This window comes from Aethina tumida, chromosome 5 (genome assembly GCF_024364675.1).
Source record: "Aethina tumida isolate Nest 87 chromosome 5, icAetTumi1.1, whole genome shotgun sequence".
NCBI lineage: Eukaryota > Metazoa > Arthropoda > Insecta > Coleoptera > Nitidulidae > Aethina > Aethina tumida.
In genome coordinates, this window is record NC_065439.1 from 22,582,838 (window position 1) to 22,601,877 (window position 19,040).

At 28.8% G+C, this 19,040-nt stretch overlaps 1 protein-coding gene across 4 annotated transcripts; it reads right to left on the reverse strand.

Moving 5' to 3' along the window:
* Positions 1-5,000: 5,000 nt before the first annotated feature.
* LOC109599111 (sodium- and chloride-dependent GABA transporter 1-like) lies at positions 5,001-18,514 on the reverse strand. Of its 4 annotated transcripts, none has more exons than XM_049967223.1 (11): positions 18,362-18,514; positions 14,594-14,863; positions 12,533-12,796; positions 12,383-12,473; positions 12,199-12,331; positions 9,832-10,070; positions 7,480-7,696; positions 7,234-7,386; positions 6,760-6,963; positions 6,536-6,703; positions 5,001-5,345 (listed from the first exon to the last, which is right to left on the reverse strand). In XM_049967223.1, the coding sequence occupies exons 2-11, from the start codon at positions 14,856-14,858 to the stop codon at positions 5,217-5,219; spliced, it is 1,863 nt and encodes a 620-aa protein (XP_049823180.1). In that variant the 5' UTR covers positions 14,859-14,863; positions 18,362-18,514; the 3' UTR covers positions 5,001-5,216. The 4 variants fall into 4 exon arrangements, with proteins under 4 accessions (XP_049823180.1, XP_049823181.1, XP_049823179.1 ...); XM_049967224.1 differs by lacking the exon at positions 18,362-18,514 and adding an exon at positions 16,005-16,091; XM_049967222.1 differs by lacking the exon at positions 18,362-18,514 and adding an exon at positions 15,148-15,234.
* Positions 18,515-19,040: the final 526 nt, after the last annotated feature.

Consider the following 19,040-nt stretch of genomic DNA (forward strand, 5'->3'; position numbering starts at 1 on the left):
ATAAAGAATGTTTTTATTGAATTTAAAAATATAGAATTTAATAATTTATAAAACTTAAAAGTAAATTACATAAATTCAATGAAAATAAAATATAAAGTTATTTCAAAATAATAATTATTCTACTGTCACTAAATTAATTTCAGCAAATATAATAAATAAATTTTATGAAATATAATAAATAATAGAATATATTAAATAAAAATGAATAACATAAATGCAATGAAAATAAAATAATTATTTTACAAAATTATTGTTCTATTTTTATTGATAGTAAATTAATTTTATAAAATACATTGAATAAATTTTAAATTATAAAATTCTTACATAAATTGTAGACACTAAATAAAAATAAAATGTATAAATTAAATAAAAATTAAATATAAAATTATTTAAAATCTAAGATTACAAGTAAAATATAAAATATATTACTGAATTTTATTAATATCAAATAAATTTCATAAAAGTAACATAATGGTTTACTTACTAAATTTATTATAAGGAATATTTTAATTAATTATTATTATTTTTTTAATTTTTTTACATTTAAATAAAATTGGAGTTTGTTTTAATCCTCGTTCGTACGGATTTTGATCGTATAGAAAATGAACGTACGGATTGTAATCGTATGGAATATGATCGTATGGAATTTGATCGTATGGATTTTGATCGTATAGAAAATGATCATATGGATTTTCATCGAATGGAAAATGAACGTACGGATTTTAATCGTATGGAAAATGATCGTATGGAATTTGATCGTTTGGAATTGGGTCACTTTACATTTTTAGTAATTTCTCACGTTTTAATGATTTTTTGAGATTTTAGTAGTTTTTTAGTATTTGCTACTCATACCGAAAATTTTCTTCGAAACCGAATTGTTCGAGAGGACCGAAATTTCTTCCAATTTTGCTTTCACAAGAAATTTATTTTACAATAATTTTCATATGAAATTTTTATTATTAAAATTTTTTTGGTTATAGAAGTGTAATAAACAGCTTGTTATTTATTAAACTTAAACCATAACTATAAATTAATTACATAAATTCAATAATTATTTTGTCTTTTTAACTGAGAGTAAATTAATTTCAGGAAATATATTGAATTATTTTTCAAAGTGTTCATTAATTTTAATTTTAAATTTACTAATCCAAAAAAAATTTTCCTAATATTAATAATGCTGCATTTAAAATATTTTATATAAAATGAGCAAAATAACAAGGTACACAGAAAACTAAAGAAAACACCCAGAAACCACTCATAAAATCCGCATTTCTGTTTAGTTTCCGGTAGATGTGGAACACCGATCTAAATGATCGATCCGGTTTTTAGACACTCCACTATATGATGCAAAGAACACCGGCTGCACCCTGTTGAATATTCAACTGTGGCTTTTTTCAAGCGCCTACCCATCAGCGCACATCCCCTTTAAGGCTGGGGGACTTCCGTTAACCGATCCACGTTTTTAGACGTGTTTGCTTTTTCGTTAGTCCCAGTTTTTATCTCTCGTTGTTTTTTTACGGCTCCCATTTTGAGGGATGCGAGTTGTATTGTGCGAATACTGCGTATGAAATATTATTTTGGAAAAATGCCATACAAGGGTTGTCGCCCCGGGCTGATAAATGTCCGGCTCAATTTCGTAATGTTAAGTTGGGTAAATCGTGCCGAAACAACGCCACTGTAATACGTAAAACATACGTGAAACCCGTACGGGGTCACAACAAAAAAAAATCATGACCGTCCTTATTTTTTCTTGTAGCCAATTTGTACGTCGCATAATTCATGGGGGTTGTTTACGACGGTGTTCGTTATATGTTGTATAAAGTTTTAAACACGGTCGGCCGGAAACTTCGGCGATTTTAAAAGCTGAGCCTTAAATTTGTAATCGCCGATCGTGACGGCGTTCGACCCTCCGTAATTCTTGAACACAACGTCAACAAATAAATTACTGTGGAAAGAATCGGAATTTTTTCACTTTTTCGATGAAATATTATTCATCTTGAACAGGTTTGTCCGTAATTCTGAATGACGCTTTAAGTAAAATGATAAGTCGAAGAACACAAATTCTCCATTATCCAAGTTAATGGCCCAAATAAAAAAATAAACATGATTTTCAAGTTCAACATACTTGAATTATCATAAAGGGTTACGTTTCAAATGTTGAAATTAATTGCAACTAAATTAATTTCAGAGATTGTATATATATTGAATAAATTTAAAATTATAAAATTATTGAAACATATTGAATTATTTCAGACATTGAAAACATCAAATACAAATGAATTAGTTAAATTCAATGAGAATAATATATAAAATTATTTTAAAATAATGATAATTATTCTATTTTAACTGTCACTAAATAAATTTCAGGAAATTTAATAAATAAATTTAAAATTCGACAAATATTTTACAAATTGTAAATGAGAATTAAATATAAAATTATTTCAGAAAAATAATAATTATTTTAATTTGTCTGTTATTAAATTAATTTCAGAAAATTTAATAAAATAATTTAAAATTATAGAATTATTTCAGTAATTTTAAATATTAAATAAAAATGAATTACATAAACTCAATAAAAATAAAATATATAGTTATTTCAAAATATTAATAATTATTATATTTTTAATCTTACTAGTCGACAAACAAATTTTTTAGAACTATTTTTAAATAATGACTTAACTGAACTCGAAAATTATAGAATTATTTAATAAATTATAAAAGCAAATAAAAATAAATGACAAATTTTCTTGTATGTACTTTATAAATATAAAGTTTTTAACACGATCGGCCAGAAACTTCGGCGATTAGAAAAGCTGGGCTTTAAATTTGTAATCGGCGTTCGCAGCAGCGTTCGACCCTCCGTAATTCCTGAACACACAACATCAACAATTCACCGTGCAAAGAATCGAAATTTTTTTCAATGCCCGTGGCGTTTTGCCGTCCCGAAAGCGACGCATCGGGAATCGGGTTTTATTATTTTTACATTTAAGTTAAATTCGACCCGAAAATATTTGTATTTGACCGAAACGTTTCTTAAGAAGTTAAGTGAACAAGTCGTCCCTTTTATTTCGTTTCCTTTAACCCTATTTACATTTTTTTTTTTTGATGTAATGTAGGATTACGTAAATCCGTTAAAATTTTTTGCATAAATAACTTTTGAAAACGAATTGTAATTTATAATAAATAATGAAACGTGTCGACATCACAAAAAAACATCAATTTTTCACCGTATTTCGATGTTGTATATCATGTTTCGAACCTCATCAATACGAAAGAAGTAGAAACTGTTCACACAAAGAAACACATGTGAACACATTTCCTATAACTTTTTTTCTCTGTTAAAAAGCTCTCCGCTTCTTTATACACTTTCCGGAAAATGGGGTAATATATAACCGGTGGGATACCGACGTAACACACTTTTATCAATAAATTTCTGTTATGAAAGCTTAATGCAATATAAAATTTAAGGGAAACAGTCCTAAAAACCAGTCGTAAACTAGTTTCAAGAATCATAAATCTGATGCACTTTCTCGCCAACTACACCATAATTTATTTCGGTTTAGAAAGACCAAACAAAATTTAGTACATAAACTAAGTTTAGAGGGATAATAACAAATTTTACGGAATAAATAAATTTTAAACTTGCTGACAATATTTAATAACATAAATTATTATTTGTCCTATAATTAAACTTCAATAGAATTTTGAAATAAAATTTTTATTTTATTTTTTTAAATCCAATATTCAACCACATTCAAATTATATTTCTAATGGGATATTTAAAAAAAAATGGTTTTAAAATTAGTATTATTAATTATTATTATTTGTATAAGAAATTCAACTACTTTTTTAAGCAGTTTGGTTAAAAATAAAGAAATATTTTTAATGTCGGTTAATTTTAATCTTTGAAGATTAATTTTATAAATTTCACTTGATCATTTTAATTAATTTAATTATTTTTAATTTTATTGGTTAATTTTTCGTATTTTAATCTTAATTTTTTGAACTTTACAAATTTAAAATAAGTTTATCCTTATAAATTCTTATTAATTTAAATTAACAACGTTTTTTTTTTTAATTATGAGTTTAGTCTTACATATTTTATGAATTTAAATTAACAATTATATTGTTATTAATTTATTTTAAATTTTTTTATGATTATTTAATTAATTAATTATTATTTAATTTTATAAATTAAAATTAACTGTTTTAATTCGTTTTTTAAATTTTATAGATTTAATAATTTTATTTATTTTCTAATTTATTTAATTTTATAAATTTTACAGAATAATTTTATTTATTTGTTTATTAATTTTTCATAATTGATTATTTTTAATTTTTGTTTAGTTAAATTTTATAAATTTAAAGGAATTCAATGTTTCTAGTAGCAAATTAGTTTGGTAATTTAATTATATTAATATTATTAGATTAAAAACTTTATAAAATTCATCAAACATTATAAAATATATCTTGTTAATTAATAATTTGTCTTATTAATATAATATAATAAATTATACTTACCTCTCAGTTTTCCAATTACGATAAAATTGTCTGTCAAAACCAAAATAGAACACGATTGTCGAAACATTATTCGAAAACTCCTTCCCGTCAAAAAAGCAAAAAACAACAGCATCCGATATGAAATATTCAAATGAAGGAGGCATTTCAATAGAAATCCCGAGCTTACAGCTCGACTTACTGCATAATAGAGCCGCATATAAATTCATATATTTCCTGATATTGGCCAGATATTTATGATATCGGCAAAAAAAAAATCTTATTCCAGATTCCTGCGCTGGCACAAAGGCCCGGCCTCCGATATCGGATTAGCTTCAATCCTGCCCACCCCTGCAGCGCTTAATCGCCATCGACAATACCAGCGATGTGCGGCGAATTACAATTTTTTAATTTCCTTTTCGCAACGAAAGAGTATGTAAATTAATTTAACACGCTGTCCAGAACTTATTTATAGGTCGGGTTAATAATTGAAACAAACAAAATTCGACGGATCAATTTTATTTTGTGCAAAAACAGTTTGCACGTCCCTGCAAATAATAATCCTACTCTATCCTACTTACGAAAGTTCAAAATCACAGACACGAAAACAATACTTGTAGAATAATTATCTCACCCAATAATACGTATTACATTGTAACAGAAATAATTTAACGTGAAATAAGTTTTTTTATGGAAGTAACGATAATAAATACTGGTTATCATTCGTCTGGCGAATTTGAGGGGGTTATCAACCCTACACTGCTCTCGGTTATCATCACTCCCTTGGTTTTATCACAGATGGAAATTTTTCTCTCCTTTATTTTCGGCTGAAATCCGGCTTTGATGTTCTGAAAAATAATAATAAAAGTTTTAGGCGTCGGACGCGTCATATAATTAACCTAATTTAATTTTTCCGCTGTAATTAAATTAAATTATGTCATCTGCAGTTTTTTAATTACTATGTTTAGTCTGTCTTGTCGTGCCGCGGAGTTCCGGGACATTGTACCATGATAAGGGATCTTTTTTCCTGGGGTAATATTTTTCACACAATTTTCAGTGTTGTGTAATGTTGCATGTATAAATTGAGTAAAAATATTAACAATTTATTTATTTATGAAAATAACAATTAGTAATAAAAGATAATGAATTCAAAAATTTCAAACAAATACTTTTAAAAAACAATTCTATTTTTTCTTTATTTTGTTCTCATATAGGCAGATGTACAATATTTTTAGACCAATATTTCAATAATCAGACTTTATTTTAAAAATGTTCATTCTTGGATTACTGTATAAAATAAATTTTACATTAACTTATTTAAAACTTCAAGACTATTATTAACCTTTTGTGTTCAATACAACTTTGTTCGAAAATATAAAACTACTTTTAAAAATGTATAATATTTCATCTGAGAAAATACTGTTCCAAGAAATTAAGACACCACCTATAATTTTGTAAATAAATTTTTGTTTGTTTATATTAACATTGAAAACCCCCAATATATGAATTTTAAAAGTGTGTAGACGTTTACACAAGTTCAAAACATCAAACGTTGTTAATTTTCAATTTTAAAAAAATAATAATATTTTTAATATATTTTGTAAAAATTATAAATTATTGCGTGGTACGTTAATTTCTTGGAACAAAGTATTATTTATAATATTTTATCTGAGAAAATATATAAATTAATATTCTCATCGAATACTGTATTATAGAATATTTATTAGTTTTAGTAGCTGTTCATTTTAGATTATAATAAAAGTTAAAGTTCTGATTAACGTAATTAAAAATTCAACGTTATTATAAAACTTGTATATTCAATCTAACCAAAAGCAATTTAATATTTTCAAGCAACATTTTATTTATTATTTAGCAGTGTACTAATATTTTATTAACTTCACTATTTTAAGAATAATAATTATAATAAATATATTGTATAAAATATAAACATTAATAAATGAAAATATTAACAATGTGCATAAAATAATTTAATAAAAAGACTACAGGGATTTCAAGACAACAAGAAAATATGACCCACCTGTAAAATAGATCCGGGCTCCGTCAGCACATAATAAATGGCATACACCGGAACCCATATCATCGATGATAAACTGATACCGATTCCCAAACCGTCCGCCCAATGTGGATATTTGTATTCAGCATAAGTCAAACTCTCATATTGGAAACAGTGGCTGACGAATATCGCCTGAAACACAATACGATGTCAAAATACACCCTCAACTGGGAGATATTCAGTCCTACCAGCATCGTAAATGGTGCTAAATACTTCCAGCAAATGCACATGAACTGACTCGGTCTTCTGCCCATCATTTGTTCGATGCAGTCGCTCAGTTTGTCCACGCCAAAGGCCCACGACACTCCTATTGTTTGGAAGAAGCACACCCAGATCAAAGACATTCCACTTGCCGAGTAGTAGTCCATCAGTTGGAATATGTACATCCCTCCCTGTTGTTAACAAAAATTACTTTAAAATCGATTAATTATTGATGAATAAACATCTTCAAGCAGTCATTGTGCATTTGGAAATCGATGAGCTATATTCGGAGTAGTCGAGAAGTGGCACAAAGTAAATACATTTTCAGATAATCAACGCGGTTTGCTCATCCACTCAGTGATTCCCCTCGTAAAACTCCGATTACTCTGTCCGCTAGATGCTTATCGAGGCTCTTAGGCCAATTTCCAAGCGCCGTTTGCAATTCAAATGTAGGCACTTACGTTTGTGACCATCGGTATTCCTAGGATGAACATGACCAAGCAAGTTATCGCCGTGAACGACGTGCGGTAGGGCCGCAGCTGCTGCGACCAATTGTCCAGGATGCCCGTTATGAACGACTCCACCAGGCAGAACTCGCTGTCGATTCCCAGCAACTGAAAATTCCCATCAACTATTCAGTGACCGAATCAATTATTTATGGCCGCCACGTAAATCGTTAAAATTCAACTAGTGCTTTCATTACTCACGACCAGCATGAAGAAAAAAATGGTGGCCCAGAAAGGAGAGCCGGGCAATTTGAGGACCACCTCCGGATACGTGAGAAAAACGAGTCCCGGTCCGGATTTCACCACCTGTGCCACGTCCGTGTTTTGTTCGGAGGCCAGGTGACCCAGTATGGAAAAGGTCACGATGCCGGCCATCAAAGAGGTCAACGTGTTGACAATGCACGTTATCAGGGCGTCCCTGCAGAAGAAAAAAGAACGGATACAATGCACGTACGGCACTTGCGAATCGCTCTGGATGGCGCGGACGTGTCGCTTGATTAAAGGGCTTTTGTTCTGTGCGAATTGCGAGAAGTCGCAACGTGAATAAAGGATAAACGATTGTCAGATAAAAAAGCTCTCTCGTCATAATAATTATTAAAATATTCTTTTAAAGCTCACCTAAAAGGATCCGAATATCTTTATCTACCTTGAGAAATATTTTTCTCTAGTTCAACTCATTTATAATATTTTGTTTTAAGTGTACAATTTTTATAGCATGTTTATTTTAAACTTAAAGTTTTATAGAGATAAATTTACATGAACTTTACTAACAATAAGTGTAATTTCAAAACTAACTTATTAGATATTTAATGCTATTATTCCTTTGCTGTTTCAAACTTTTGGTAAAACTACTATGCGGCCAAACAGAAAACTTTACTGTGGAGAGCAGTGATATAAATTAGTAGAAATTCAAGTCGGTGTAGAATAAGTTCTCAATTTCATGCATTTAAATTGCCCTATTTATATTAAAATTATCATTTTTAGTTAAAAGTTTGCGAATTGTGAAATTGAAATTTAATTTTTCTGTGAATGGCACTAGAATTATACAAAAAGTTACCAGAAGTACGTGAAAATGAAAACTCTCTCTCTCTGTTATAATATTAAAGGAATAGACTCAACAAAATTCTATTTCTAGATAATAATCAATAACCAACGATTCTATATTGTAATATGTTCTCAAGAATGATAAAAAGCATAAAATTACTTCTCTAAAACGTAAAAATTTATGTATTAAATTAGTAATATTGTTGCATCTATAAGAATGACTTAAGAAAGATAGAAAATCATAAAAATATATAGTAAAACGTAGAAGATTAAATGTATCAAATACTTAGAAAGTTACTTCTTCAAAAAATCTTAAGAGAAAATTGTAAAATTACTTTATTAAAATGTAAAAACCTCAAATAAATAGAAAATCGAAAAATAATTTTACTAAAATTTTTATTAGTTATTAATTAGAAAATTATATTGTAAGTAAATATAGTCTATAACTAGTTATATCTATAAAAAGCACGATAAAAAAATGTAAAATAATGTCACTAAAAGGTAAAATTTTACTTTATTATTTATAGGAATTCTAAGCTTAAATAGATATATTCAATACTTAAAAAGGTACTTCTACAAAAAAATCTTAGGAAAAAAAGAAATCATAAAATGTAAAAACTTTTTTTTTTTATTAATGAATAACTAACTCTTAATTGTAGGTATAAACTGACTAATACTTTTCATGTTTTTATAAAAAATCTCAAAAAAGTAGAAAATTGTGAAACTATTTTATTAAATTTTGAAGCACACTTTTTATTATTTATTAAATTAAATTGTAATTCTAATTGTATATGCTATACTTAAAAAATACTTAAAAAAGAAATGAAAGAAATATTTTTCCAAAAATCAAGAAATTTAGAACTAAAACACTAAACAACACTAAAATAAAAATTCTTGTTTCATTATTATTTATTATAAAATATTCTAAATGTAAATATCTTAATTAAGAAAAATATAAGAAAAATAAAATTAATAATAATTGTATATTAAAGCAAAAATAAAAGCTCTCAAAAGAGATTAACACACTTTAATCGTTCATTTATAAAAAATTCTCAACAAAAAGGAAATAGCAAAAATATGTTAAATATATTGTTAAAGCTTATTTTATTATAAAAAATATATATTTGGGACAAAATTTGATTAATATATTTATTTGATGAATTTAAAGAGACAACAATATTACCAATTAAAATTTAATTTGAAATGACAGTTTACGTTTGAATAGTAAAATACTAATTGTTTGATCACAGTAACAATAAATAAACTATTTAATAGAATATTGATTATACACTTTGTGAAAATACAAAAAATATTTATAAAAAAAACAACTAAAAATCGACGAATATTTTTATTCACTTTTTTTGATAAATTTAAATCTTAGTTTATAAACAAGTCTAAAGATAATTTTATTCCAAACTGTTTAAATATTATTTTTTTTATTCATGTTATTCACGTAAATTTTGAAAACAAAAACATCCCTTGTTTAGCCGGTGCATCAAATTTACTTACTTGTAAGAGTTGTGATGAAACTTGTTGTAGGACCCTAGAGCGGGCAACGCTCCGCATCCGATGCTGTAAGCGAAGAATATCTGGGTGGCGCCCTCCATCCAGGGTTCCGGCTTTAATAATTCCTCCCAGCGTGGCGTCACGAAATACAAAAGCCCCTTAGATGCTCCGTCCAATGTTACCGCCCTCACCAGGAATATTAATAAAACGACGTATGGAAACAGGGCCGAGAACCATATCACCTAAAAATAATTTGCGTCGCCGTTAATGCCGCCGTCCTCTTTTTCCCACCGACTTAATTATTTTCAATTAAACGGGAATCGACGGTGCTGGGCGTTTTTGTTTTGGGCGAGTTAATAACCGCCAATTATGGCCGAGCTTTTAATCCGGCTCCGGCCATAGGGGTGATTAACCGGATCAGCTTCGTTTATGTTTTGTGTCGGTGATGTAATAAAAAATTTCTAAAAATTAGTCGGTAACACACACGGGTACAATCAAAGATATTATAAGAACCGACGTCGGAAAGTTCGAGTGTGGCATGCGTTTTTAAAACTTTCCTCGCCACAAACTTTTATCATTTCCATAAGGCACAAGGACCGGGACTGAAATTAAAATCCTTGTCTAGTTGGGTAATGCCACAATTTTTCCCCTTGCATTTCATTAAATTAAGTAAATTACTGATTGGGACGTGGAGCTCCGTCGGAGATTTGCCCCGGCAGTAATTGGTTGAAAAGTGGCTTAATAATTCAACTGCATAAATGAATAAAGGACCAAAAGGAATAAATAAAAACGCGTTTAGACTGAAGCATATTAAATTAAATGGAATATGAAGTGCAAACTCATTTCTTTTCATGTTTTAATCTGAATGATAAAAACAGCTTTTCATTACAAAAAAAGGTTAATAAACAATGGTTCTACAAAAAATGTGTTTTTGTATTCAAAAAACTAGCGTTTCAAAAGGTTTAAAAGGCGTAATGATTTTCACTCTCAACGTTGCAGGAATATTTGCATTCGTAGAATTATTTTATTAAAATATTAAAGCTTAGACGTTTCTACAGAAGTTATAATTTCTCAGTAGTTTTAAATTGTAACTTTAAGTGAAGTGAATTATAATTTTAATAAATTAGAAATATGAAATACAATTTCTACAAAATATGGAAAATATTTAAAACAAAATGTATTTACGTGAGATAGAATTTAAAGAAACAAGAATATTGCCAATCAAAATAAAATTAATTGTCTTATTAAATTGTTTAGTGATTACCCATTTTGTGAAAGCGCAAAAGCTCATGAAAGATAAAAAATGTGATTTAATTTACAAAAATGTAAAAGTTTTCTTTATTAATTAATTATTAACTATTAAGTTGGTAATTCTAATTAGAAATAAATATATCTCATTACTTAGAAGATTACTTCTATAAAAATGTCTCAAAAACGTAAAAAATTGAGAATGTATTTTACTAAAATTAAAAGATTTCTTATAATTATTTACTTTAATTATTTCAAATGTAAAAACTTATTATAATTTTAAGTAAATGTAAGTTCTTAGAAATTTCTTACACAAAAAATCTCTAGAAAACTAGAAAATCTTAAAATTATTTTATTAAAAAACATGCTTATATTATTTGTTAAATCATAAATTCTAATTGTTTTGATAGAAGATTATAAAATTATTTTACTATAAGGTAAAATATTACTTTATTATTTATTTGATAATAAAGTAGTATAGGAAGATATAATCAATACTTAAAAAGATACTTTCACAAAAAATGTTTAAGAAAGGTAAAAAATCATATTTTTTTTATTAAAATGTAAAAACTTACTTTATGATTTATTAAATAAATAACGCTGAAATGTAATTAAATATATTAAAGCAAAAATAAAAGCTCTCAAAAGAGATTAACACACTTTAATCGTTTAAGAAAATATCATCTATAAAAAATTCTCAAAAAAAGAAAATAGCAAAAATATGTTAAATATATTGTTAAAGCTTACTTTACTATAAAAAAAAAATTTTTGAGAGAAAATTTGATTAATACCTTTATTTGATGAATTTAAAGAGACAACAATATTGGGAATTAAAATTTAATTTGAATTGACAGTTTACGTTTGAATAGTAAAATACTAATTGTTTGTTCACACTAATAATAAATAAACTATTTAATAGAATATTGATTATACTCTTTGTCAAAATACAAAAGCATTAAACTGCATAAAAAATGTACTCTATATTGAAATTATTTTACCTGGTTTAATTACCAACAAATTCAGCTTGACAAATACGTTTTAATTAATGTGCAGAAATTTATAAAAAAAAAAATGAACATTTCATTTTATATTTCCCACTACAATTTGTTCAGTTTAACTTACTTTTCCACTCTGGTGCAGCCCTTTACGGATCACCAGATAAACCAATAACCAGCCTATGATCAAACACACAAACAAGTTCCACTGCATCCCGTTGATGTCTTCAATTCCGGATGATATCTGCAAGACCCGACGCCTAAAAAAACCGTTTCGTAGAGACCACAATCAACACGTTTTTGATGCTTACTCAAAGAATTCTTCTACCGATGTCGTCCTGTTAGTGGAGTTTATGTAGGATGTTTCTGCGACGTAACAGTTTTCGGTGTTCCACCAGTTGTCTAAAAAAAAATGAACGGTAAACGTAATTGAGATGTGGATGATTTGTTGGGATTCTTACCGCAAGTGGACCAGGGCAAGTTGGGCATGCTGGAAAACGTTGATATAATATAAAACAAAGTCCAGGCTATTATAAGACAGTAGTAGACGTCCAGCAGGAAAACAATGGTCATGGTGGCGTATCCCACGCCTTTCAACAATGGACAAAGCTGTCCCACGAAGGTCATTCCACCAGATCCCAAGTACTGACCGATGGCAACCTCTTGGAAGAACATCGGTATTCCGCAAAATATCATAGCCAAGGTGTACGTTACCAGAAATGCGCCTGCAAGTTACAAACTGTGATTAATGTCTGTCTATTTGGTGTGTGCATTAGCGAAAGTTATTACAATGTTGTGAGAAACACATTAATAACCAACTGGAACTACCATAAACACGGGGATAGATAATATTAACCTCCAGAATGGAATCGGACGCAATTCACAGCCATAAATGCACAGTATACGTATGCATGGCCGGAGAATAACAGTAAACAGTTTATTGTTTGAATTGTACGTATAAATTTTAATTTCAATTTTCATCTACGGCCGGTTTAATCCCCAACTCATCGATTAAATTTAATTCCAATAAATGAAATATTGGTGCTGAATAAATAGTCGTACAGCAATGCGGACCAAAAATAAAAATATACACAGCCAAAACACAAAATATTCTTTTGTTTTTTAATTGCGTTGATCCGTTATTGTATTTTTACCAAATTCAAAGGTTTCGTCAATTGGCAACATTGCTAATTCGGCTGGCGTTTCGCATAGAAATGAGCAGGGCATATTCAGAAATGAATTTGCATGATGTCCATGATTGAATTAAATTTTCACGGATTTCTATGACATCAACAAACAATTTGAGACTCGTTGTTTTAGTTGAATATTGAATCGCAACATTCATTAGCCCACACATGTATTATTAATATCGTTGTTAACATTGTTTAGAATATAATAACGAACAATGCAACATAAAACTTTCATTTAGATTAGTTTCCTTTTACGTTTTCGCATGGACTAAGATGGACTTTGACGTTGGCTTAATTTGATATGTACAGAATCATTTTATTTAATGTGAACTGTTAAAATAATATACAATATTATAAAAACTACATTATATTAAAAGAGTAATTATTTTTAATTTAAATTAATTTCTTAATTATTAAGTGTCTAAACATTTCGTACCTCCCTTCATATTGTCTTGGCCAGCACTAAGCCCAGCCCTCAATCCAACTGAAAACCTTTGGGATCACATTGATCTAATATTCATGTAAAAGAATTTGAATAAACTCTATGAAGAAGCTTAAAATTAGTGGAAAGAAATTTCGAACGATTATATTGAAACGCAATAAAAAAGGTGTTTAGAAATTATTAAGAATAATGGATATGCTAGAGAATACTAAATAAAAGAAGGCTAAATATACATAAGGTTGTGTTACTCTATAGTATATTAGTAAATCAATACCTAACTAAACCCACTAATAAAAAATTATAATGTAAATTGTCCAGTTGCATAATTGGCACAACCATGATAGAAAAAATAATAAGATTATTATAGATAATTGGCATCCAATTCAAGTAGTATCTGTATATAAAGATTGAACTTTATTCCAAACCTTATTTTGACAGCAGTTCACCAATTACTTCAAGTTTATTAACCTCGATAGAGATGTTGTTATTGAATTGATTTAAAAATGAAAAAAATACAATATGTTATCGTATGACATCAGCCAGGGGCGTTTGTTTTGTCTACTGACTGATCAAGAAACCATGTTATTTGCTGAATTGCCAGGAGGTCCGAGAGTCTTTGAACGAAGTATAATAATAAAATTAATGACTGTGTATAAAAACTAATAAGATCTTTCATAAACACATACATAATTCATAATGTTTTGGAAGGAAATGAGCAAGTAGACTGATTTTATAATTATAAAACAACTTTCAAATAAATATTCAGTCTCATTTACTGAGCAAAATTATAATAAATCTCTTAGTTAAATGATTAAAGTTCCAAAAATAAGAAAAATTCATTATAAATTTAATGAAAAAACGTCGATTCAATGGTAGTTATGAAGACATACCTCCCCCATTCTTGAAACATAAATAAGGAAACCGCCAAACGTTTCCCAATCCGACGGACAAACTAATGCAGGAGAAGAGGAAATCGAGTTTGTTGCCCCAGCCCCCTCGGTCGTCCTCCTCCATCGGTGGCGCTTGATATGTGACTATTTTCCCCTTTTCCATCGGACCATCTTCAATATCGTTTATTTTTAATTTGGTGAACGATCCTTTGTCGGGCGGTCCGTCGCTTGTCGTGCTTTCCCAAATAAACACTTTGTTGGCCATTTTATCTGGAATAATAATAAATTATTTAATGTGCAATCTTACGAAATGTAAACATGTCGGACTTTAATAATTTTTATCGGGAATGCCGTCCGTGATCTTGACAACGGAACTCTAAATATAACTGACTGTAATTTACCACTTGTTTTATTTTTAAGCAGTTCACATTAGTGCAAGTGCTATTTTAGGAATACGAAGACTTTGATTTAACAACAATGGATGATGGCAATTTAAATAATTAACGCGACATTTTGAGTACGTGTTACAAACATTTAATGAAGCAAATTAATACCGTATTTGGGAGCGTAAAACATCTGAACTTCACAAATTAAATCTGAGCATATGAACAATCATAAAGGAGAAGTTGTAACTAGCGTTTGCACATACTTTATTTTCAGTCCTTGCATCTAATGCTACACTTCAGTCACAAGACTAATTTACCACTAGAAATTTACTTGCTAATTATAGCCAAACTTATTTTTATGTTCTGGCAATATATTTCGCCTTTAAAAATACCCATTAATACAATTTCTATTCGCCAGTCGTTTTTACAGAATTCGTGTGGTTTTCAATAAATCAATCAATTTGTGCCAGATAATGAACCAATTTTTCACCCAGTTAATCATTCTCGTAACGAAAACTGAAAGTTTTAAACAAATAAAATTGCCCTTTTTCCATGGAAAAAAATACAAGCTGTCAATATATCCGAATGGGGATGATTCAGTTACCGAACTCGATTTCGGCTGATTTGATAAATACAGTTTTAAACTTTTTCCCCCGGATTCATCATGTTTTTTTATATCGCTTTGGGAATATTACGGTGCGTTTAAATGGAACGGTGAACCGTTCAGGTTGGCGCACGAAAGTTGCCCACATTAAGATTATGTCTCTATCAATTTATGGTGTATTCAAGGAAACTGATAAAAAATTCCATTCAATATGTATTTGATAAAGGCAATTTGCTGTTCTAATCAAAAGTTTAAGGCGTGTTAGTAATAGTAATAAAACGGAGAAATCTAATTGTTTTATGTTAGATTAAAGAAATGTTTGCTTAAATATATAATTATAAATGTACACGGTGACTCATGTTGGTTGTCTTTGGCTGTATTATTTCCAGACCAGATATAAATTAGATTTATGTGTTCAGACCTCAATTTTCTAGAACTTTGATTGACCCAAAACACGTTTTGACATATTCGACTGTTTATGAAATGTCTACGATAACTGATTTTTGACACATCACACACACAACAGTAAAAACGGTGTATATATATTTTTTTACATAAAATTACCTGCTTATAGTGGTGGCCAGATAGCATTGCTCTCAGCATTACTATTTATCTTTTATTTAAAATAATTACACTAAATTATTTCTATAAGTCTTCATTTTGTGCCTAAATTAAAATAAATGCCCAATGTACCTGGTCACAAAAATAGTAATATATATAGTTCCATAAATTTTCAATTGGATTTAGATCCGGACTTTTTGCTGGCCAATCGAGAACCTCAACATGATTATCCTTTAACCAATTTCGAACAACTTTAGACGCATGCTTTGGATCATTGTCATGCATACAAATCCATGTAAGTGGTAAATTATCGTTGGCAAATGGTCCCATTACATTTCTCATGATACATCTGTGCATGAAACTGCCCATTTTATCAATAATATTCTACAATGGTCCAAAACCATACCAAGAAAGATAACCCCAAACAAAATTATTTTTCATTGCCCATCTATCTAGTTCACAAGTTCTCTTGAAAAAAGTAGTCTCACTACTCTATTTTTTTTTGCAGAAATGAAAGAATTCTTTGCTTGATGTCTTGATTTATGCAGGATGTTCTGATAATAGGGTCCTGAACAACAATCATTTTTATTTTCCTGCCGTGGCTCTGCTAGTCTTGCCTTTCCTACTACTTTCGGGAACTTCCAGTGTATTCCTTCTATTAAAATTGGAAATCGTTCTCGATATAATCGATTTGATTAAATTTAAATCGCTATTTTACTCTGTTTTTCATCTATCCGGAACTTTTCTGCAATTTGTTGTTTAATTTGTATCGAAAAATCGTCCAATGATATGAAAATACGATTTATATTTAAAAAAATGAGTTCTGAACACTTAAATTCCTTCCTTTCTCTATGAATTGAAAACACCATTGAACGAAAAAAAAAAGAGAAACAGATAGTTTTTGGATATCAAACAATTGGTAACCTTTAACGATCTAATTCAGTGATTATTTTTAGTTGGCATTACCCTATAAATAACCATAGATAAACTGCGTGCACACAATCGCTAATTAAACCCCATGTGTCGTTTGACGAACCGATTGAAACCAATCACTGCGAGCCTCACTTTTGAACTATTACCCCAATTAAATTTGCAGATGTCGACAATTGAGTCACACCGATGCGCATTCTTTCATTCATGGTCTGTTTATATTGTTGTCTGGAATTAACAGGATTTGTTAATTAAATATTTTCTGCTGATTAAGTCCTTTAGGATTTGGTTTAAAGCGGTAAAATCGACCACGTTCCGGAACCGATTGAAAATTATTATTGAATCGCTATTGTAAATGTTTATTAATTTTAAGCGGTGAACGGTTGCAACGATAATATAATTGTTAAATTGTTGATTATTTAGCTGCTTTATAATTTAAGTGATTCACTTCAATGATTAATTTGTCCAAAGGCAATAAAAAAATTTGTTGTCATCCGTTTTAATAAGTAAATTTTGGGCGTAATTACATCAACAATTTTAATAACACTTAAAATAGATAATTTTTTATGCATCACCATAAAATATTTTAATAATGTTTTGTGGTAACACAATGAAACAATTAATCTTCATAAATTCCCCACATCAAATACTAAATCACACTAAATAACGGAAGGGAACATGTTTGAAATTTTACATTTTGCGTCATTTCATGCACACCGTATACCTATAAAATTTCCAGCTGATTCGTTGTCTGAGTATAATTTATTGGCTTGGTGATAATCAGCTTACAACATGTTAGACATTTTTCCGTTACTCTGACACATACACATTCAGAACTCGTCCGTCGATCCGAGAATCGACTGTATTAATCTAAATATAAATTCTAAACTGAATTATCAAACACCATCAAGAATGCTGCCTTGCAAAATATATTATTAACGGATAACTTTTAAAGGTATTCTGATACTGCCTTGAGTGAATTTTAGATTTTAGACTCACATTTTAAATATTAACTCCAATTGACGTTTTTCACAAATGTCCAATTTTATAAAATAAATATAATCCGAATAATAGAAATAGAATAGTTATTTTAAAATACACATTTCGCAATGTATCATACGAGGTATAATTTTATTAGAATTAATTTCTCCACGTGTGAAATTTTTATGCACCAACCTACAATTATAAAAATTGTGTAACGGAATTGCTGATGAAATTTCTTAAAAAATTGACTTACCTTTCAACAACAACAAGACTAAAACTAAATAAAAAATTTATATGGTGTACCTTTTTGAAAATTTTCTCGTCACCACGTCGCACCGTGTTTGAATTACTACCCTGCCTTCGCAACTAAAGCATTCACACTAAATCTAAAGCGTAACAATTAGATGGAGCGCAATTCTTTTTAGCAAACGATTTGCTACATCACTAGCAAAAATTCGTCGATCGTTGCGAGAGCGGTCGATTATAATTGGTCGGTGTTATTGGTAACGAACCGGATTGGTCGAAACCGCCGAGCAGAAATGATTTTGCACTCACTGTTGTTGCCGGTGATAATGGAATTTTTAAATATCCTGTCGTGAATATGGATATTAATTTAATTTCCCGTGATAACAGTAATCGCTGTGCAACTGTGAACAATTAGTCAATTTACCTTACTTTATTGTATCAATATTGCGATGTGAATTGTTGGCTGATAAACTTTACTTAAATGGCATCATTATAATATAAATTATTATTTCAAACTTATAAATTATTATATTACATGTTAATTCGGCTTAATTGGGAGTAAATGTTAAATAATTTATTTGAATATATTGTACATATTCTATTATAATTATATTAACAGAACTTAAGTACATTAACGTTTATTTTCATCTAAAATTCTACTGTTATATAAATATTAAAATTAAAAAAGCATAAATAAATGCAAAAATATATTAGAATTTTTAAAATAAATGTATGC